This window comes from Corapipo altera, unplaced genomic scaffold, assembly GCF_003945725.1.
Source record: "Corapipo altera isolate COAL_440 unplaced genomic scaffold, ASM394572v1 2, whole genome shotgun sequence".
Classification (NCBI taxonomy): Eukaryota; Metazoa; Chordata; class Aves; order Passeriformes; family Pipridae; genus Corapipo; species Corapipo altera.
Window position 1 is genome coordinate 8,175,505 of NW_020884890.1, and position 22,311 is coordinate 8,197,815.

A 22,311-nucleotide genomic window follows, 5' to 3' on the forward strand; every position below is an offset into this window, starting at 1 on the left:
GTACACTACAACAACAGAAGCTGCAAAACTGCAATCCCAATTCAATTTTATTACTTATGTAAGGAACTACTGTTTTGGGGAGCAGCCACCTCCATTTGTTGGTTAACCTTAAAAAAACATAGAGGAAACAAGAAGTCACCGGAAAGAATCAGAAATACAAAGAAAAAAACCACATATTTTTCAGTAGTTGCAGTACTGAATCATTTAAGCCACATTCATTAGTAACAATGTTTTCATTGTGGGAAGAGAGGTAAAAAATGGATTTCTAAGATGAAACTAAAATTCTTCATCATTGCCTAATAAAGTAATCAGCTTCCCACTCTACACAGTGCTGAGAGAAGAGAGCTGTGCACGTGCAAGTGTTTGTAAATGCAGGACCTCGGACTGTTGCCTCCAGTTGTCAACAACCCACAGTGGGACATGTCAACTTCTGGAGGCTGCTAAAGGCCAGGAAGCAATCATAGAATGGTCTGGGTTGGAAGGGGACCTCTGAGCCCCCTGCCATGGGCAGGGACACCATCCACTAGGCCAAGTTGTTCAGTACCCCAGCCAACCTGTCTTCGAACACCTCCAAGGACAGGGTAACGATCTGATGCATTTCATCCCTGGGCTCTTATTCTGTGAATACAATTAAATTTTTGCTTCGAAACGGGAAGAAAGCTCAGTAAATTCTGTATTACTTCCCCCAGAAGGAAGGGGAATACTAGTTTTCTCTTTTTCATTGATCACTCAGTCAATTCTCATACACGACGAAAATCCCCTGGTTCCAAGCAAAGTTAAGAGGATGCTGAAAAGATTTTGCAAGACTTGAGTGCTCTCAGTATTTCATTCCCCCCACAAATATTTCTCCCTTGGAAAAACAAGCCACTCTAAGGCAGAGAATAAGATTACTATTAAAAACTTAATGAAAAATAAATGAATAAGAGTTTTGACTAAGTATTATACTTTTGCATCCTTAAAGAGCTTCAAAATAAAACAAAAAGAGCAGTAGAATAAGATGTAATTTTGGGGTAGCTCTTTTACATAAAAATGTTATGTTATCAATCAAAAAGCCTAAAATCAAGCACGAATCTAGAATATTGATAACTTGTCCTTTCTGTTTTTAAAGGTATTTTAATCTATGCTGTGCCTCAGTTGATTAAAAATAAGATTCTGAAGCTGTATCTGATGCTTTAATCAACAAAAGCCCACTACTGTCTATCAAACATTTATTCAAATAATTCATCATCATAACTCATAATCCTCAGTTTTTTAAAAGCTGTGTAGAATTGGGTAGACTTAAATCAGTCTGGTCTCAACTATCAATAAGAATTTGTTTTTGTGGATTACTGCTGTAACCTCCACAGCAAACCTTCTGTCTAGACAACGCTTTTCTGAGATACAATAGATTATTTCTTGAAAATTAGATTCTAAAATTCCTTTATTCTCATTTCGGGTTTTGGTTTTTTTTTTTTTTAATATTAGGTTTCTATTGAGTATATGGTTTTCTAGTCTCTGTATAAATAGCTTGCACCAATTTTTCCTGATTGTTTCCTGTTAATCCCATTACTAATGAAACAATATTTTGTGATCTTTCAGAAAAAGGCTTTTTTTCTAAGGAGATTTTGAAGATTGAGATTTGTAGGTTTGCCAGCACTGTTCCAGCTTTTGGGATTCTTTCTAATTGCTTGTTAGTTCTGGTGGTGTGACGTAGCACTTGGGGAGCAGTCTGACATCTCCTGTCATCTTCTAGGCCAGCTCTGCACTCTTCTCTGCTTCTTTTTGCCTCTTGATTGTGTAAAAACTGAGCACTCTCACACTGGCTTATGCATATGGTTGATGTCAACACAGAAAACTCAGGAACAAAAATAACCAATTTAGAAGGAAAACAACAACTTTCCTCTCTCTAGTTTTTAATTTTCATATGCACTAGGTACTTCTACTTACCCAATTTAAGACTTTAGTCTACAAACCCTTCAGTTCAAGCATTTTTGAAAGCTCACTTGTCAGGGATGAGTCGTGTTAGGAACTAGGTGCTTTAAATTAGATATAAACATTTCCCAATTCTATAGTCACTAGAATCCCAGATGAAAGAACCTGCCCCAGAAAGGAGCATCTGGTTTTCCACAGCTCTAGACTCCCATAATTTACCTCGGAGTTTTTAAAGTAGGCATGGTTTTGCTACTTAGGCTTCATGGGACAGCTTTTTAAAATGTAAAACCTTACATGCTAAAAAAGGATTTTTACAAATCAAATGTACATGGGGCCATGACTTGCAATTTCACTTTAGCACATTTTGCAAAATCCAAGTTTTGGATTTCAATATGCCTTGATCAGGCCTCAGAAGATTTTATGATTGAGAGGAGTCTTTGAAGCTTGGCAAGACCTTTTGCCGGAGCGGGAGTGAGGTGAGAGGCCAGCGGGCCCCAGCGCTGCGCAATGGACTCCTGCACTCCTCAAACTCCATTCATTTTATCCGATCCACCTCCTCGCCTCCCAAAAGCTGCTGCCTCCAGGCTGATCGAGGAGGGAGCGGGAGAGCCCGAGGTACTACCGGCTGCAGCGCTGCTGCGGCCATTTTATCGTCCGGGGGCCGGGAAAGCCGGCAGCTCCCGGGCCGGGAGAGCCGCGGGTCCGGGCAGGGAAGTGCCGTTCATGGAAGAGAGGGGCGGCAGCGCTGCGCGCACCGTCCCCTCGCCCTCCCCGCGTTCTCGGAGGCGCCTGCGGCGGAGTCCCGGCCAGGCCCATCGGGCCCGGCTGGAGCCGCTCGGGGGGTGCCGGCGGCGGGCGCTGAGGGAGGAGCGGGCGCGCTACCGCCGCCGCCGCTTCCTCCTGCGCGGGGGCCGGAAGGCAGCGCGGCCCGGGGAGCGGGAGAGGGCCGGGCCTCGGCGGCAGTGCCGCCGCTGCGGGTCAGCCAGCCTTCCGCAGTGGGGGCGGGCAGGCCGGGGGAAGGGCCGGGCCCCGCCGCTGCGCTGGGCGATGGAGTGAGGGAGCGCGGCGCGGCAGCGGGAAGATGGCCGGTGGCGGCGGCGGCGGCTGCAGAGACAGCTCCTTTCTGGAAGGTGCGTGCAGGGCTGTGACGGGGGGAATGTGGCCCGCGGGCTGCGCTTCCCTTCTGGCGACCAGTAAAGGGGCATGGCACAGACTGGGGAATGGGGGAGGCGGGCGTGTGTGTCTATACGGAGGGGGGTAATGGGTCCCCTCTGGGGGCGACGACAATGAGAGGTGGCTTCGTGGTGGGGGAAGGGTGGGTGCCGTGGTTAGGTCTGGTGTAAAGAGACCTGCTTTTGAGGGAGGGCTTAGTGAGGGCGATTTGGTTCTTCTCTTTTTTTCTTTCTTTCTTTCTTTTACTGTTCCGAGGCGTTGGGAGTGCAGCGTGTCTTCCCTTTGTAGGGGCAGCGCCGAGAGCAGCCCGGGCTCGGTGCAGCGGGAGGACTCGGTCGTGGCTCGGAGGGCGGTGGGCTCGGGGGGTGCCGGGCAGGGGGAGCGCTGGGCGAGGAGGGGAGGCCAGGGCTGCATTTCCCTGATTCCACTCCGCTTCCAGGCCCCGGCCTAGCCCGCACTCTTTCGCCTCACCATAAGATCTGTATTTCTGAAAGGCTTCTTTAAAGGTTTGGGACTGAGGTTACATTTTTGATACGAAGGTGATGATGAACCTTATTATCTGCATTTGAAAGAAACCTTTAGCGTTTGTAAAGCGCTAATTTTTTTTTCTGTTATACGAATAAAATTATTGATGTTATTGTGGATTGTTACTGCTATTTTGAGGATTTTTTGATTACTGTATAGCTTTTAATTATAATGCAAAAAGTCTCTTGAAATTCGAATATTTTTAGCTGTTGAGCTTTTACAGTTTCACTGATACATCCAAAAATCCACTGTTGTAGTCTTGCAAAATCACATCTCCTGATGGCATAGGTCAATAGTCTGCTAAATTCTGCCAAATTATCATGATGATAACAAAGAAAAATGTATGTAAAAGAAATTAACTACTCGTAAGTAGAGTTTTTCAAGTAGAGGGATAAGTTTAGCATTGGAGATTTTGCAATACCTGTATTACACAGAACATACCTCTTGCAGGTTTTCTCTTGCTGCAGGATCTTGGGTTTTGGTTTTTTATTACATGTTCTGGAATAGACGTACTGTGTGAACAAAATACTGCTTGTTGTTTTAAATAATTAATCTGAAGTTCTGATGTTCAGAAACTCTTTCTGGTTAATAACAGCTGTCATGTTCCGTCCCTTATACCTTTAAAGGGTTTGGTGGTGAAATGCAGTCACTCAGTTATGTTTCCTGAACTCTGCACAGAATATAGTGAGGTTTGTGCAGGCAGCTGAAAGTGTCAAGGTGATGATTAGTCACTGTCTAAGTGTACCTTGGCCACCTGTCCAGCTAGCAAGTACTCAAGAAAAGATAGGTTTCATACGCAACTCCCACACTTTTTTTGCTTATGAGTTCTCTTTCCAACAGCAGGACTAACTGGATAACATCCCCATTTGAAGCTTCAGTGTTCCATGATGGGTAAACTGAGTTAATCAACTGGTTTTGTGTTTCCCCATTATTTGAGGGCACGTTCATTTTGACGTGTTCATTTCAGGACTGATGATGTGATAGAAACCCTAAGAGTATGCAAGTGTGCACCCATGTGTGAAGAAAATCTAATGTGGATGGTGGTGACAGAAAATTTCTGAGAGTAGTCCAAGTCCAAATGGGATGATAATACTGGAGCAGATCTAGTAAGAGCTGTTAAAGTTTGTAGTGATTTGAAGCAAAGGGAAAAGAGGGCTTTCAGATGTTGAGAGGTACTTATTAGAAGTGTTTACTTTATAGAAAAAAGTAAAGGCATAGAGCATCTATAAATAGATATATATCTCTAGCTATATATATACACACACAAACACACACATGAGTTTTTTGGCAATATGCAATCTTGAAATGTACGCCAGCATATTGGATCAACCTAATGATGTTAGAACCATCGTTATCCAACAGCTAGACAAGCATGAGAGTGCCAGACTTGTGGAACAAGTATAACGGGGACAAAAACGGGGATAAAAATGTATAGAGTTCGAAATACAGCAGCTTTTATTTCAGGATGATGATTAATACATGAGCTTAGAGTCGTATCTGTAACTAGTCTGAGTGTGTGTACTTCATGGACTCTCTTGAAGTCTGTGTAAGCAACAACCAAAAAGTATTTACTTGATGTTTTTGGAAGTGTTTTCTTAAAGGCTGGCAAAGAGGAGGAGGAGGAGGAGATCTTTGTCCATCCCTGCCTTAAGTGTGTAAAACGGATGAAGAACAGGCCAAATGGATGTTAGATCTATCACCAGTTGAACTCAATCTGATGAAAACTGTGCTGGTTAAATATGTACCTTTATGTGTGTGTGTGTGTATACGTACATGTACATAGACATTTCTAGTGCTGTCATGCTTATGTTGACTACCAGTCAGGCCAGGCGTACATTTAAATTAAATAAATCGCTTTCCAGTATGATAGTTGTTCAGAATTTTGATTTTGATTCCCCATGTCCAGTAAGATACTGCTTTTCATCTCATTTAGTGTAACAGATGTTACTATGAAGAAATATGTCAATCAGTCTACTGTAAAAGTGCTTCCTTTAATATTTTTATTGTTTTATTCTCCAGTGAAAACAAAGTGTTCTTTCTGGAAGGTTGTTCCTTGAATGATTTATCTGTTGCCTTTCTGGTAATGCTGTTCTGAGCACAGTGATTCATACTAGTACATGTTTTTCATCCAGTTCTACGTATCTAATGTGTCATCATTTTTTCTACTGTATTGTATAGCCTGTTTAGCAGAAATGTGAAAAAGACCCCAAGACTATAATATTGAACTCTTTATAAAGCTTTGTTTGTTATTCTGGAACAGTGCCAATAGTTGATATACAGGACATGCATGATTACTCTTCTTGAAGTGTCAGGACTGTTAGAATTTATATGTGTACCTTATTTTTGTTATTTAATGTAGTTTGCAAGTGGAATTAGTAAAACTGTGCTGAATTTACTTTTCTGCAATAATGTTTCAAAGTTAAGAGCCAAATATGCAGAAATTCACACTAACAAAGTAGTCCTGTTACATGGGAATTCTTTCCTGATGTGGAGGAATACAAGTTTAGACCTTTGATATTTCCATCTGCAGCAATTCCTGTGTTTTTTAATTGATAATCACACCTAAAATATAGAGCATGATAGGCAAATCCACTTGGATTTAGAGGAGGCATGTTGAGCACGTGGAGAGTACTGTTGATCATTACCCCTGCAGAAAAATTATGGGAACACTTGCTTTCTGCCTCTTTCACTATTACTGACTTGCAAGGAAATTGTAATTTCACTTCTGCAGCATGAAATTTAAAGTTTCTCTATGCCATAGGTAACAGATAAACTTCAAAGTATTTTCCAAAAGAAAGGAGAAATATATTATTTGTTCCTGTTTTCTTATTTCAGTCTTCTGGTGGTTACAGTAGTGACACCGAAAACCAGTATCGAATTTGCTTTCGGGGATCTCCTTTCTAAGGAATGTTGCCAGTCTCTACCTTCAGAGCTGCCGACAGATTTCAGCAATACCGTGACAGCAACTTCCTCAATTTTCATTCCATTTTTTTGGCTACAGGTTTCTTAATAACAATAGAGAAAACTATGCGGACTACCCAATAGCAGCAGGAGTATAAACTTCACAGTTGTCTGCCAGAGGACTCCAGAAGATTGCTTTGTTCTTCTTTCAGCCCACATGTAAAGAATTGTTTTCACCAAAGAAAGGGTTGTAGACTGGTGTATTTTCTTAGAGGTGGCTGAGATTCTGGAATGGTACAGAAGCACACTGCATTTGTGTATTAGTGTAGAGTCATAGAGTTGCCATTTGAAGTGGTGGTCAGCCTTTCCTCTCCTTTTTTTTTTTTCTGTTTTTAATCATGTTGAAAAATCTCTGGCTGGAGCAATACAAATTAGGAGAGTAGAGTGGAGTTTATATTCAGGTAGAACACTGAAATTTTCTATCTACCACAACTCTTTATTTTTTTCTTAACAGTGCAATTTAATTATTAATTGTAATTATCTTTGAAGTAGTGTCTGGTGCTTTATGACCTAGTGGAGATAACAATGAGCATGAAAATGAGGGAAAGAGATGTTTCGGGTGTCATTGACCTTCTTCTCTATATCTAAACTCCTGCTTTATCCTGTTGACTGTTCTCTGGTTTGCATCGATCCCATCAATGTCCAGACATGTTCTGTTCTTTTTTTCTATTTTTCTTAAGAGTAATCTTCTATCTAAAAGTGGTAAATTTGTGATTCTTCCATGACTTGTTTATGTCTCCCAGTCCTCTGATCCATTCAGAATTTCTTTGCAGCACTGCACATGTGTCTTCTTAGACCTAAAGACTATTCAGTTGTCCTTTCCAGTGGTTTTAAGAATAAGGACCCTTCTTATTGACTTCAATAACAGGTTTTTTTCTATGAATGAAACCCACTTGTTGAGAACTATTTCTCAGAAAAGTTAAATTGAAACTATCTTCTTACTGTTTGTATTTTTGATATATTCTGGACAAACTTGGGTGATAGGTGGTATAAATATTAAGAAAGACAGGGTGCTTCTTAAAGCATGTAGAAAGATACTAAAAAGAAAATTTATCAGTTAGTGCTCTATAACATACATTGTAATATGCTTAGCAATGCATTCTAAAGTAGTAGCCTGTGCTCCAATCCTCTTCCACATCATCACCTTCTTAATTTTGAGACATAGGATTCTAGGAGTCCAGGCTTGTCCTCAGCTTTTTGGAGTGGAAAGCATCCAAAGTGCAATTTTCGAGTTTTCATTAGGAAGCATTTGTTATTTAGTAGTTTTTCATAAGTAACTTCTGCTGTAATAATGTTTCACAAAGTGGGACACAGAAACTTCAGGTATAAGAGTAACTGTTTTGTTTGGGATGCCTCATCCATTATTTTCTGGCACTTTGATTTGATAGTAAAGCACTACTCTTTCCTCAGAAAAAGTACAGATTTTATACTGGTTTTTAGTGGCAAAAGAAGAAATTAAATGAGAATGTTGCTAGAAGAGATCCTTATACTCTTCTTTATGTAAGTATAACTAAAAAACTGATAGTAATAACATAAGTAGTAACATTAATATATGGTTTGATAGCAAACATAAACCAGCAGCTTGCAAATGTGATGCTTGCTAGATACTTTTATGATGAGCCTATTTAGATATTTTAGTGTTTTGCTTCTTGTTTTATGTACCAGAAAAAAAGCAAAATGGATTATTTATCTTGATGGTTTCAACAGCAACTTTGGCTGTTGTACTGTATTGTTTTTGGAAGACTCTGCATGAATTTTGGTGCAACATCAAACTTCATCGCTTCTGTAGAGTTTTAGCTTTGTCTCTTAATTGAGATAACTGAGGAGTTTTGTGTTGTAACAGGTCCTATAATGTGAGACTAATCACTAAACTTGTCACTTTTAAATACTGATTTATAAGACTATGGGATTTTTCTGAGTCACCTCTCATAATTTTGCCTCCTCCCTTCCCACTGATAGGATCACCTGGTTCCGATCCCCCTGCCATAGGCAGAGACACTTTCCACTAGACCAGGCTGCTCAAAGCCCCATCCAACCTGGCTTTGAACACTTTCAGGGTTGGGGCATCCACAGCCTCCCTGGGCAACCTGTTCAGTGTCTCACCACTGTCCTAGTAAAAAATCTGGTCCCTGGCTAGTGCTTTGTTATGAGTAACAAATACAGTAGGGTAACTTTTATTTTCCCAGAACTTAAACCCTTTTTTTACAGAGGAGTAAAGGACTCAGAGGTAAATAGCTAGAAATTTCATGAAACTTGGCAGCTTCTATGAAACAGAAGTCAAAATTAGTGCCCCTGAATAGAAGGTTCCAGTGTTGCCTCAGCAAGGTTCAGTTTGCTGCTAACTGGTGGTAGTACCATACACTGGCTGGGCAGTCAGGGGTCAGGGCAGCTGGAGCACTCAGGAATCAGGGCATTGTATGCCTTCATCTGTGTGTGATGCAGAGAAAGGAGTGGAAGAGTGTGCAGGATAGCTTAAGATACTGCAGGAGACTGAGAAAACAAGATAAATGAAAGTGGAGCTGTTGTGCTGAGGGAGACTGTTGACATACCGGGAACAAATTCTGGTTTTTTTGGGGAAAAAGAGCAAATGTAATTGTTCTTCTTACTTGGTTGTTCTAAAAGGTGCTTGCATTGGGGGTGAGGGGAGCACACTGAGAATTTTTTTTTTCTTTTGGCATGTTTTAGCACCTATTTGTTTCCAATTTGGAGGATTTTTTTAAGGTAGAGGCATTCCTATATAGGTTAAAATCTGTTTTATACTCTGTACTTGCTTACTGACTTAAAATGAGGAAAATTAAAGCATTAGTAAAAATATTACTATTCTTATTCACTTAGTAGAATTAAATCTGTTGGCAGTTTATCTTACACATTTAATTTTTAAACAGCATGTGTTCTTAGCTTCCTCTTACTGTATTCTGCAGCCTAGTATGCCTAATATTTTCAGGTGAAGCTGACCTTAAGCTGTGATGAAGTAAAAATTGGTGTCTTCTTTTGGCCAAGTCATTTGCTTATGAATGTCAGTTCCACAGTGGCTGCAGCTCCATTTTGGAAGCAGAGCTGCCTGTGCTCTCCCCCACCCTTGAGGCTTACCACTTGATTGCCAGAGAAATTGAACTTGCTGTGTACTGTCTTGCCAGACTGGCACTTTGCCAAACCTTTGTTGAATTTTCTCACTGAAGGGTAAACCGTAGAGACAGGACAATGCCTTGAACTGGGAGAGCATACAGACTCTGTGACAAGAGTAGGACATTCCCCCTTTCGTCTCTGCCTGGTGATCTGTTGAGTCAGGTGAAGGTGTGATACATAACTTATACAAAAAATATCTATTCCAAAGTTTAACAGCAGCTTTATTCTGTTCAGGGAAGTGCAATTATTTTAAATAACAGGTTAACTTCTGTGAAGAACAAGTTTATGGTGAAGGCTGGAGACTGGAGGGAATAAATTACCCGACTGTGGTTATTCTTCCCAGGTTGGTCAACAGGTGTTTAAAATGTATTTGTTAATGGACAAGTGCTTAAGGGTTGCATGAGTCAAGGAAACATTTCTGAATGTGTCCCTAGAATTTCTATAAAAGAATGATTTGAGGTGAAAGACTTTTCGATATCTTTCTTTGAATTTTGAGTGATTATAAATAAAGGAAAGTGATGATTCAGAAACTGTGTGAAGCTTTCCTGGGTTTTTGTTTGTTTGTTTTCAAACCATATAAGCTGGAGCTGGAGCAAAGTCTCTCTGTGGTTTTGTTTGTGAGATTTTGGTTGGTTGGTTGTTTTTATTGTAAGACTTGCCACAACAATGTTTTAGGAATGATAAATGCTAATAATATTCTGCTGGTGTGGTAAAACATAGTACTATAATACATGATTAATAATATGTAATCTTAGAAATTTATGTCTGTAAGAAACAGCTGCAAAATATTTGTTATTTTCATGAGCATGTTTTTATCCAGTGCCATGCAATTGTTTCATTTGTACTAAAATTCATTCTACTGATGTATTTTTATTGATGTCTTAGGATATAATGTTGTATTTGTTTGGCATGTCCAATTTTTATGGCTCATTTAGCAAAATATGAATATCCTGCTGATGACAGAATTTAATATGCCAGTCTAACAGAAAGGTTGTTCAAGAGCCCATTAGATGAGAATTTGAACTATGCAGTAGATGTTAAGTTTCATATTTACAATTGCCTTTGTAATTTCTGAGGCTCACTTCCTCCAGAAACATTTACTAGAGTCCATTGTAACTTTATTTCTACCAAGGCTTACTGCTTAAGAAACAATTTAACAATCCTTTACAATTGGGACTAAACTTTTAGAAGTGAACTTCAGCACTGCTCTGGTCCAGGTTATTATGATTACATATAGCTGGCACAGTGGGGCAGTAAACCTTTAATTGAGATTTAATAGTTCTGCTGTAAGGCAAGGATGTTGTACCTGAATCTTTTTACCTGCTTTACCTGATGAATACCACAAAAAATAATCTGTCATTGATAAAGAGGTTGTCATCTAGCAAAGACTGTTAGAAAAGGCTCTGCTCATTAGGTGGAAGACAGACTGTGCCCTGACATAGAAAGAACAGATAGATCAAGGTAAGCAGGTGCTTCATGTTTGGATGGAAGTGGCTGAAACTCGTTTCTGGTTGCAGGATCATCTCTTAAGAAGGTGGATGTTTTGCTTCAGCTGTGTTTTCAGTGCTATTTCTTGAAAAGTGGTTTTATAACTAGGTACAATTAGCAGACTGGCATCTATTATCTATTAAAAATTAGTTGATTCATAGCACTTCTTCATCTTCACTGCTTTTACAAGGAATTACTGAGAAAATGTTGGTTTTTCAAGGGATGTTACTTATTTTTTAGCTTTTTAAAAGAGCTAAAAAATAGGCTGCTTAGTGAGTTTTAGCATACTGTGGCTTAGTTAGCAGTTGTCACTGTTCCTTAAACTCATTAGTTTTGGAGAAGTTTGGTACTTCCATTAGAAAGATTTCAGTGCTTTTGATGCAGTACTGGAGTTGCATTACATACATCATGCTTCACTGCATAATGTAATGATCTCTAATTGCAAAGGAAGTGGAAATGTGTAGTGTACGGTGCGAGCAGGAGACTCTTACCTATATTTGTGTTGCATTTCACTGGTTTGTTTGCTTTTTTTTTTAACAGACATAATGTACTTGATTTTTAACTGTTCGTGAATTTGCAGGGTGACTTTCCAGCTCTTAGCAGGCCCCGTGTGTGGGACCCTGCTGTATGGCTGTGCAAGGAATTGTGCCAGCAATTTAGGACACACTCAGGCCTGCTGCTGTGTGCTACTCAGTTACAGCGCTGCTGCCCCTCCCAGGGGCAGTGTGCTCACAGCTGTGCTTGAGTCAACAGCGGCGCTCCACCGGCTTCATGGCTAGTTGGCTGAAAACTAATCCTCGAGATGGGGGGGAAGTGTTGGTGGATCTGGTCTGGTACTCTTCAGCTGTATCAGAGATCCAGTTCAGCTGACTGCTCTCTCATGTAAGTGGAAGCTTTTCGGTGTCATAAGAATAGGAAGAAACCCTGGGTATTCAGCCTTTACAGAAAGGCAAATGCAAATTTTTTTCTAACCACTTAGAGTTTAACTAACTCTTTCATCGTCCATTCCCTACTCAAATTTTTCTGAAATGTGCCTTTTTCATGTGACCACATTTTTGATGTTTTTTTAATTAAAGTTGGTGAGAGTTTTTTATGTATGCTTTTTGTGCTGTCCATTTCATGTGATTTTTTGAACAATTGATAACATCAAAGAGGTACCTTGCTTTTTTCAGCTCTAATTACATTTTAAAGTTTCTTGTTTTGGAGGAAACACTTCTCATGGAAGTGTTCAAGGCCAACCTGGATGGAGCTGTGAGCAACCTGGTCTTGTGGAAGGTGTCCCTGCCCATGGCAGCAGAGTTGGAACAAGATGATATTTGAGGTCCCTTCCAACACAAACCATTCCTGCATTTACATGTTAAGTTCTTGTAGAGATCATAGAACCTTTGTGGATTTAATTTCTGTATTTTTTTATACAGGGGATAATATCTATCTGACATAATCTTTGAAAGTTTACAGGATAAATCCAGAAGTGCTAAATAGTACAAATTCTTGATATTTTTTCCTAATTCCTTTTGGTATGTAGATACATGCTTTATTTCAACCTGATGTTGCAATTATTGCAGCAAATGTGACACTTTTCAAAGTGTCAGTTGCCTAATTTCAAGATAGTTAGGCTGGGTTATTAATCTTGTTCTGTATGTAACTGCCTTTTAGCACTTTTTAAAAATAGATTGCTGTTTGTTTAGTGCTGCTGTATTCTCGGTTGCACAAGCTTAGGTTTTATATGAAGATGGATCCCATGGTGCATAATGGAATGTGCAAATCAGATGCATAATATAGTGTAAGCTTTCCTGCTGTGTTTTGCTTATCTTCTAAAACTCTTCCAGTATTCAGAATTTGAGATCATATGTGATTAACATCACATACTTATTTGCCACAGACATTGTGTTCTGGAATTCTTGTTCAAGTGTCATCTTCCTTGAAATGGCTTTTTCACATTTTGTGAGTAAATTGACAGTTCAGAAATTGTTCCTAGCCTATACTAACCTTTTATCCTTTAATTTTATCTATAAAACAGGAAGATACTGCTCTTATACTTACCTTTCCTACAGAAACAATGAAACTTCGTTCTTCCTTTCTGAATTTTAGTATGTCTCCAGTCTAGCAATAGTGATCTTATGTAAGTAAAGAATTATTTATATTCATAATAATACGAACAGAGATGAAAAAAATTACTTTTTTGTTTGTTTCTTTTTTCCCCATTTATTGTTGGAACCTGCTTTTGATGTTATTTAAATTATTTTACTTGTGTGGAAAGTTTGAGTGGGTGTCAGACCTAGAGAGGGAAAAGAAGAAGAGTGACCAAGCTGCTTCATTTTGGATGTGTTTGTAATGGTGATGCAGTTGCCTTAGGTGATGCTTTGTACCTGCAAACAGTCACTGGTTTTATTTGTCTGCTGGTGGGAATCACGTGGGTTGGAACATCATGTCCAAACCAAGCCCAGTTAGAGCAGGTTGCTTAGGGATTTGTCCAGCCTCCATTGCTTCCCAGGTGAACCTGGTCCACTCTTGAGCACTCGCATGGTAAATCTAGTTCACCAGATCATCCTTGTTGCCCATCTTGAAGGGCAGTGATGTTTTTCCAGTCTTTGAGAACCTCTCTGGTGCCATGACCTTTTAAAGATAATGTAGAGGGTCCTAACAGTGACACTGGCAAGCTCCCTCAACATCATCAGATATATTCTGTCTGATCCTGTAGACTTTTACATGTACAACTGGCTTAAGTGGTCCTTAATCATACCTTCCTCGACAGTGGGTGATGTTGCATTCTCACAGATTCTGCTGGTAGAGTTGGGGAATCGTGAGGTCAGAAGGACTTAGCAGTGAAATCTGAGGTGACGGAAGAAAGAAAAGGATCAAGTTCTTCAGTTTTTTTCATGTCCTTCGTCACTAGGTTCCTGTCTCCTTGAGAAGAAAGTGCCCCCATTCTCTGTAGCATTCCTTTTGCTACTGGTTTAAGTAAAGAAGACCTCTTGAAGTACTTCTGTATTGTTTTCTGATGCTGTCATAAGGGCAGCATCCTTGGGTGGTACCTGTATATCTCTATTGGGATAATCAGTACGAAAGGTCAAGAAATGCTAATCCATCATGTGGTTATCACCACTACCTTACCAGGAAAACCTTGAAAGGCATCACAAAAAACATGTTTAACATACTTTAAAGTTCTATCCTTTTATCCTCCTCTGTTACTCCTTGTTAATACTTTAAAAATGTTAAACGCAGTTCAGCAAGTGATCAAATTTACACAGTTCTGTGTTCTTCAGTCCTGTCATTCAGTATGATATCCTGCACTGTAAGCAGCCCAGTGTGCATGTCCTGAAAAAAAACCCATTTATGAGAATATGCAAATGATTTCCATCTTTGAAGTGCAGATCTTTCATAAATGCTTTTGCTTTGCGAACGTTTTGTCCAGGAGTGGATGCTCTGTATTTATCATTGGTTTTCTCTTCACATCGCATTCTTAAAAGGGCGTGGGGGTTTTTGTTTGCCATCTGAGAAATTAAATTCCTTCATGTGTGAAAGAATGTCCATACTTAGTATCCATTACACTGGTATCACAGAACTTTACTACTAAACTCTCTGCTTCGTGTAATATTTCACTTGCTATGAGGTTATGATTACTGCCTGTTATTGGAGGTGCTTTTGACATATGTTTTGGCTCTGCAGCTAATTTAGGAAGCAGAAAGTTAAAGCATCTTTTAAACACTAGGTCTCTAAATATATACCTATAAATCTAGGTTAGGCTACAATTCCATGCAAATTTCTTTGTATTACAAATTTCTTAGTACTTAAAACAATCCCATTTCTGGATGGATCTTATCTCTGTTGTGCTGTCACAGCTGTGCTGTGCTAGTGTGGTTGAACAGAGGAGGGAACTGATATGGTTGAAAAAAACTTTTCCCCTCCTCTGCTGCTCAAGGGGTTTTTGCCTGAATTAGTTTCCTTCGCCAGATTTTCTGTCAGTGCTCACATAACACAGGGTGCAGGATAGGAGCAAGAAGCCCCAGCTCTTAGGAAGTGAGAGGGATATGTAAAACTGTTCATGAAGTGCTGCTTCAGAATGTGAAAATGCAACCTCACTGTGGTTACAGAGTTGATGTACTAGAGTTGATGGTATCAAAGCTGAAAGATAAAAAGCTATTTTGCATAGAAGCCTGTCTGGAAGAATAATGAAGCAATGGGGAAAGTAAACCAAAAATATTTCTGTGTCAGGCTTTTATGAGTGCTTCTATCCTCTTAACAATATATCTGATGACTCTAAATGAGCCACAGATTAGAAAGCTTAGAAGCATTCTTTTTAATTTACTTAAATATGAGTCGGGATGAAGGCAATGATTCTGGGTACATTTAAATTAATTTACATTTTCTGCATGAACACTGCAGTATCTGATAAGTTGGTTGCAGTTGTGATGGTCTAAGCATTTGTAAGATGAGGCTTGTATTATTTCTTTACCAGTGTAAGTGGGGGAAAAGAATGTAAACTGCAGATCTTTCTGGAAAAGCACCTGGGTCCTGAATTAAACCTTTGTTTGATTTAGGTTTCGTGTTCAGGATGGTTCTTGGACATGCAGAAATAGATGAGATCTCAGCAGATGAAAGACTTGTAAAAGCTATTGTGTGTAATAGAAACCTTAAAGTCTCTACTGTTATATTCTGGGAGTGGTAAGGAGTAATTCTGGCAATCCAGTGATACATACGGAAAAGTCATTTTACTAGAAAAATTGGTCTTTGTGTGGACAGTAAATGCATCTGACTTTGATGAGTTGACTTTACAGAATCATAGAATGGTTTGGGTTGAAAGAGACCTTAAAGGTCATCTAATTCCAACCCCCCTGCCATGGACAGGGATGCCGTTCACTAGATCAAGTTGCTCAGGACTCTGTCCAGCCTGGCCTTAAACACTTCCAGAAATGGAGCATCCAGAAGTTCTCTGGGCAACCTGTTGTAACTGATGTAACTGATAACAGGTGTTCAAAAAAGCAGTGACCTATGTCAGCTACACCTGTGTAAGTTGTCTGTTTAAATTACAGGTAGTTTCTTGGGCTTGGAATTGCTATCTCCCTTGGTGTAACCACACCAAAGGGAGCTTGTGGGGGAGGAAAAATTGTAGTGAAATCTGCTCCAGCATGCTGCCTTTCTTGGGCAGAGATACTGCAATTGGCTTCTGTTGACCTTAGGGTCAGCTCTGCTGTTCTGAATATTTTCAGCTTCTGGGTGTTATAGTCCGGTTAGCAGCTGCAACAAGGTTCTTTAAATGGATACTACGAAGACGAGATTAAGGCACTAAATTCAAATGTTAAGGCCTCAAACAGAAAATGAAAAAACTTTATTTTTATCAATAAGTAAATGGTAAAAACGAGCGAAGAGGGGAGGAGAAGGGGGAAAAATAAGGAAAGCGATAAGCTACGAAATTAAACTACAAAAGAATTGCCACCACCAGTGAGGGAAGAAACAGGGTGCATACGACTTCAAGCAGTCAGCGGGAGGACCGTCAAACGGGGGCAGGTGGTGAGCAGGGTGGATAGGTAGGTGGGACGGCGGCAGGCAGGTGAGATGGACAAAAGCAGGCGTGGGGGTCAGCAGCCAACACTGGAGCCTGAGTTGAACCCGACCAAGCTGGAGGCGAGCGGGAGAGGTGGAACGGAGTCAGGTGCGATGGAGCGAGGAGTGGGGCCAAGACCAGAGCAGACTGGAACGTTGGAACCTGGTGGACTGGATCTTGAACACGGCGTGTCCTGGGCCCAAACAAAACTGAACTCTGGCTGTCTTGGACCCCCAAAATGAAAGGCCACCAACAAAAAACTCTCTTGGCGACGCTGGGCATGGTCTTAAATACCCCACAGTTGACGCTCATTGGCCGGCTTGCCTCCGGGCAGACTCCTCCACGCTGCCGATTGGTTAGACCATTGGTATCTGGGCAGGCTGGCTCTGCCGAGGTGGGAAAATGTAACTTTTCTCTGCTGTAGACTCTCCAGGGGGGCTGGCAGGTAGTCTAAAAATGTCCTCTTGGGACAATGAAGGCAGCCCTGCCAGGAGATAAAGACAGAGTCTGTCATTTTGTTCACCAAACCGGTCAATGTGAAAACAACAAAGAAAGAGATGAAATTGTCTTTTACACTGGGTATGAAGGCATCTTGCTGATTAAAATGGGCTTGATAGTGTACATAGTGAAAATCGCAACATGGAGGTTCCAAATTTAAATCTTACTATAAAATAGTCAGCAACTTAGCCTATGTAACAGGTTACTTGTTATCCCTGTTAAAAGAAAAAATAATAAATTCCTGTGTAGAATCAGATACCAAGTGACCATTCAGATAAAGTAACTCAGGTGAACGCTCTGGCTAGCATGATGGTATACTTCTAGATTTACATTTTTGTTAGGACCAAGAATGCTAGAGAGTGTGAAAAGTGATCCAGATCTGAGTGAGCAGGACGGAGATATTAAGACTGTTCTTGCATGGACAGCTGCATTGATCAGTAGCAGTGGACAAACTGTCCAATCCAGAAATGCTTAATTAAAAAAAAAAAGACTACAGAAAATACAGAAAATATTAAGAAACTTTTTGAAAAGGAATGAAGAGATGCAGCTGGAGTGTAAAATGTTTGCAGCCAGCTTGGGAGTTATTTAAAGATAGCATCTTGGAGGCTTACAGTATGCATCCTGCTTATTTAAATACATTTCAAAAGGCCCCTCAAATGTTGGCCTGGCTAAACAGCAGAGTAGAGTGTAATATCTGAAATAAAACATCATACTGCTTAAATCTGATCTTTCATCTGAATAATGAAATTAGGGAATAATAACAAAGCTGGTGGATTTAACCTATAATTACAATGAGGTAGGGAAAAATTAATTAGTAACTCCCAACAAGCATAAAAACTATTGTTAAATATTTCTTCAAACTCAGCAGGAAAGTTTCAGGAGTTTCTGGAGGGTCAGTAGACAACCCTGTTGCAAAAGGTGGCTTAGATAAGGTCACAGCTGAAGAATGGAATCGCTCGCACTTGCTTTGACAACACGCTACAGACCTCTTCATGCCACCATCTTCCTTAGTAAGGAATGTGATAGAATATATGACTCAAAACATCGGTGGAAGAAATTACAGTACATGAAGCAAGCTGGTAAATAAGGCAGCAGGATCAAATGGCATTCATCCAAGTGTTGGATAAATAAAGGAGCTAATGGGTGGAGCGTGTTACCTGTGGTTAGCATCATCTTTGTGCTACAGGTAAGGAAGGTAGCTAGTGTGATATCAGCTTTTTTACAAGGCACTGGAAGTGTTTGGGGAACTTTACATCAGTGAGCTTTGTGACCATGCAACCCAAATTCATAGAAATGATAATAAAGACCAGATTTGATTTCATTGTTATGTCTGTAAAGTCCTTTACCAAAGGCTTTGGGAGAGGCTAAGTAGTCTCTGAATAAAATGGAAAGTTTTATAAGAAAAATTTGGCAACAGATGGAAAGGGAGGGCAAAAAAGTTTCATTTTGTTAATAGAAGAAGTTGAATTGAATTACATGAGGATCTATGTTAACATTGGTGCACAGATGTAAGGAAAACGTTATGATAGTAAGGTGGCAAAGTTTTTAGATGTTTAAACTTTACTTGGGTTAGTATAATGGCTGGCTATTTAAAGCAAATGGTAGATGCTCAGTTTTTGAGTTATGTGGGTTGAAATAATACGTGAAATTTAGTGTTGGTAAATGTCAAGTAATCTAAGTGAATGAGAGTAGGAAAGAGGATTTTTGTAGGCAGTGATTGGCTCTGAAGTGGTTCTTAACCAATCATGAGTGAAAGATGGAATTATCCAGTACATAAAGATCAATGCAATTCTCCTTAGCAGTGAAAACAGGTCTAGGAAAGGAAAAAAGAACAAAAGGGAAAGGAAATAACAACTAGGAAAGGAATAAAGAACAAAACAGAAATATCATGTTGCTTCTGTAGAAATCCATGGGATCTTGAGTTTTCCTTGTAGTGTGTGTATCCTCATCTCAAAAGGGGTACAGTAGACTAGAAGAGGTTCTGAAAGAAGCATCAGAGAGTTATTTGAAGGCATGAAACAGCTTTCATCTGAGGAAAAATTAAGCTGACTCACTTTTTCTTTTTCTGCCTGGGAAAAGGATGACCATGAAAGGACACAACAGGGATCTATGAGATCATGAGGGAATAGGGAAGGATTACTTATTAGTGTCTTCCTAAGTGTATGGAGTGAAGGAGTAGAGTAATAAGTAAGAGCAAAAGGTACCAGTTTGAATCAGAACAAACTAAAGGAGATACGTAATCATATAATTAAGCAGAGGTACTCTCTGCTGCAAGATGCTATTGATTCTTTAAAGAAGGTTTGATTAAAAAAGCAAGCAGGGAGAAGAAGAAGGTAGGAATAGCTGTTAAAAACAAAAATATGACCCCTGGCTCAGGAAGCATGCAGTAGATGCAAGTAGATGGAAGCAGAGGTTGAAAATGTAATAAATATTTCTGTGGGCAGTGTTTATACTTTGCCATAGACATCTATTGTTGGTTGTGATTTTCTTATTCTTTTCTGTTGAAGTTGCATTTATTCATTCTAGGTTCATTTCCAACAATGTAAAGAAAAATGTAGTAAGAAAAGACACATTTAAATTGTACCGAAATCAAAGTTTGTCATACAGAATTTGTGTGAGGTTGCTCTTAGTTGCAGTAGTTAGGGCCCAGAGGGAACAATGTCTTGCTGTAATGAGTGCTATCTCCATGCTTTGGACCACCTCACTTAAGAATACCCCATGCCATCGTATTATATGAAAATCTCCATAGTAATCTGAAATTTGATGTAGTATGATTGTTTTCAGAAAGTTCAGGTTTTTACTTAGTTGATGATAACACTGAAATTCAGTGAGCATCGAATGTTAATTCAGGTCAGTGTCAGATGTTGCATTAAAAAAAAAAAGTATATTATGCTGAAATGGTGCTTGGGACTATTCAGAACTGTTGCTTTTATATGGAAAAAATTAATATATATGTTTGGGTATTAGACAATGAAGTAATAAATTTTAGAACCCTTTCTGTGTGTGACATATAGTTCATATCAGAGAAGCTACCCTTAAATTTATGGGTTTCAATAAAACAGTTGAAATAAGTGGAAAACAGTTGTTACAGTACCTCAGGTCATAATTTTTAACAGCTTGCTAACTTAGTGCATTTATAAGATGTTGGCAGATACTCGTATTTATTTAAGTAAACGAATTGCCACTGCACTGATGAACTTATTCATCAGATGATAGTTGAACACTGACATCAATAAAATAAATACTTGGGGAATATACATACATCTGGTTTTCTTTTCTAGTTTGTGTTATTAATAACTCAGCTTGAAATCAAGACTTATCTTAACTTGTTCTCATTTCAGCTTTGGATAGATCACAGTCCAAGAGAGATGGAGGTTTTAAAAGTAATTGGAGCTTTGATCATGCAGAAGAAAGTGAAGGAGATGCAGAGAAAGAGTAAGGATGCTTTTATCTAGGTTATTGGAAGTATAAATGTCTATTTATAATTAAATACTTATTTTTTGTAATTTTTGCATAAGAAACCATATATAGTGTCTTAAAATGCCAGTAATTAAGAAAAATTGTTTCAAATAAGTCTTGCCATATAAAAGTGCATTATAAGGTAAATTAATTGTGAACATGGGGCTTACAACATAGGGCACAAGTGTTGCAGTTGTCTTTGGAGCTTCTGTGTAAGTCTAAGGAACAGATAAGAAATATGTCAACACACAAAATAAGGAAATCAGTAGGTAGGGTGTGTAAGCAGTTTCAGCTTTTCCTTTAGTGATGATGTTACTCAGTACTTCACAGTTACAATTAAAGTACTTCAGTAGCTTTGTGCCTCCATCAGGTTAAACTGAGCTTAAAAGTTGTATATTTTTTTCCCTTGTGCTTATTTCACTGAGTAAAGGCTGGTTTTGTTTCGTTATAATTTATTCCTTTACTTAGTATATTTGGATTTTGTCTAAAATTTAAATCCCATCTATGTAGTTTGAATGCATACTTTGTCCTTATGACTTCTTTTGTTACTGATATGTTTTCTCAATATTATTGTATTTATTTCCAAAATGACTAATGAATTGTTAAAAAACAAGTGTCATGCACGAAGAATGTGTGTCAGATTATTTGTTGTTCTTAGATATTTGGAGATTAGGACCTGCAAGTTTAAAAAGTATGCTGTGGTTCTCTGGTAAGAAAACACTGAATCCTGTGATTAAATACAAAAATATTCATATATGAATTTGTATCTTGTCATATTCTGCCAAATTCTCTGTGTGGAAGGGAGATGGTAGACACACAACCACATAGGCTGCAGCAGCAGGCTATACTGTAATGTTATTAAAACATTAAGAAATGTGAAGTTTTAGTCATTAAAAAATTAGTTCAGGAATTCATTGAACTGTGAGGCATTTAGAGCTCTTGTCAAAGAACTGTATCAGAAGTTAAAACCATTTTTTTGAAAGGTTCACAAATTAAGGGCATTTTAGTTTTATAAAATTAAACTAGCTTTTTTCCTTAGCAACTTTGCATCCATTTCCGGTGCACAGTAATATGTTTTAAGTATAAGGGCAGCACATACCATACAGTTAGACTTTGCCTTCAGAAATAAAAGTTACATTTTTAAGCCTTGCAGCTTTTTTTCTTCTCATAATTTACTACTGTTTTCTGTCCATCCCCAGCTGATGTCGACTTATGAACACAGAATGAGATAGGTATAGAGTAATGATGCTGAAAAAAAGAGAAAAATTATTATGGAACGTATGTTTCATATAATTGTATTTGATTTTAAGATTGTATGTCTGGATGATTTTTCATTCCTTTCAAATATTCTGTACAATAAACAGTTTTCCTGTAGCCAGAATTGAATTTTTATTACCTACTTAGATCAGTAATTTGCTTTTATATCTTTGAATTATGCAGAATCTTATCTGGAAACAGAGATAAAAGAGTAGTTGAAAATTGATTTAAACTGGAGATCGTGCCTTTTTTACTTACCCATCCTCTGATACCATTTGAGGCAGCTTCTCACTCCCTCCGAGCAGCTACCCAGTTTCCGCTGCCCACGTATTTACTTTTGGTAATACCTGGGTTTATTTGTCTTAAAG

At 39.1% G+C, this 22,311-nt stretch overlaps 1 protein-coding gene across 3 annotated transcripts in view; it reads left to right on the top strand.

The window, feature by feature from the left end:
* The first annotated feature begins 2,834 nt into the window (after positions 1–2,834).
* The window catches only part of SENP6 (SUMO specific peptidase 6), a 73,493-nt gene continuing 54,016 nt past the window's right edge, over positions 2,835–22,311 (top strand). The window contains exons 1-2 of one of the 3 annotated variants that reach the window (XM_027645030.1): positions 2,835–3,041; positions 20,569–20,662. In XM_027645030.1, coding sequence (XP_027500831.1) covers positions 2,993–3,041; positions 20,569–20,662 — 143 coding nt within the window. In that variant the 5' untranslated portion in view covers positions 2,835–2,992. Of the gene's footprint in view, positions 3,042–16,167; positions 16,194–20,568; positions 20,663–22,311 lie in introns of those variants that run through there. The other 2 variants (XM_027645031.1, XM_027645032.1) reach the window with 2 other exon arrangements.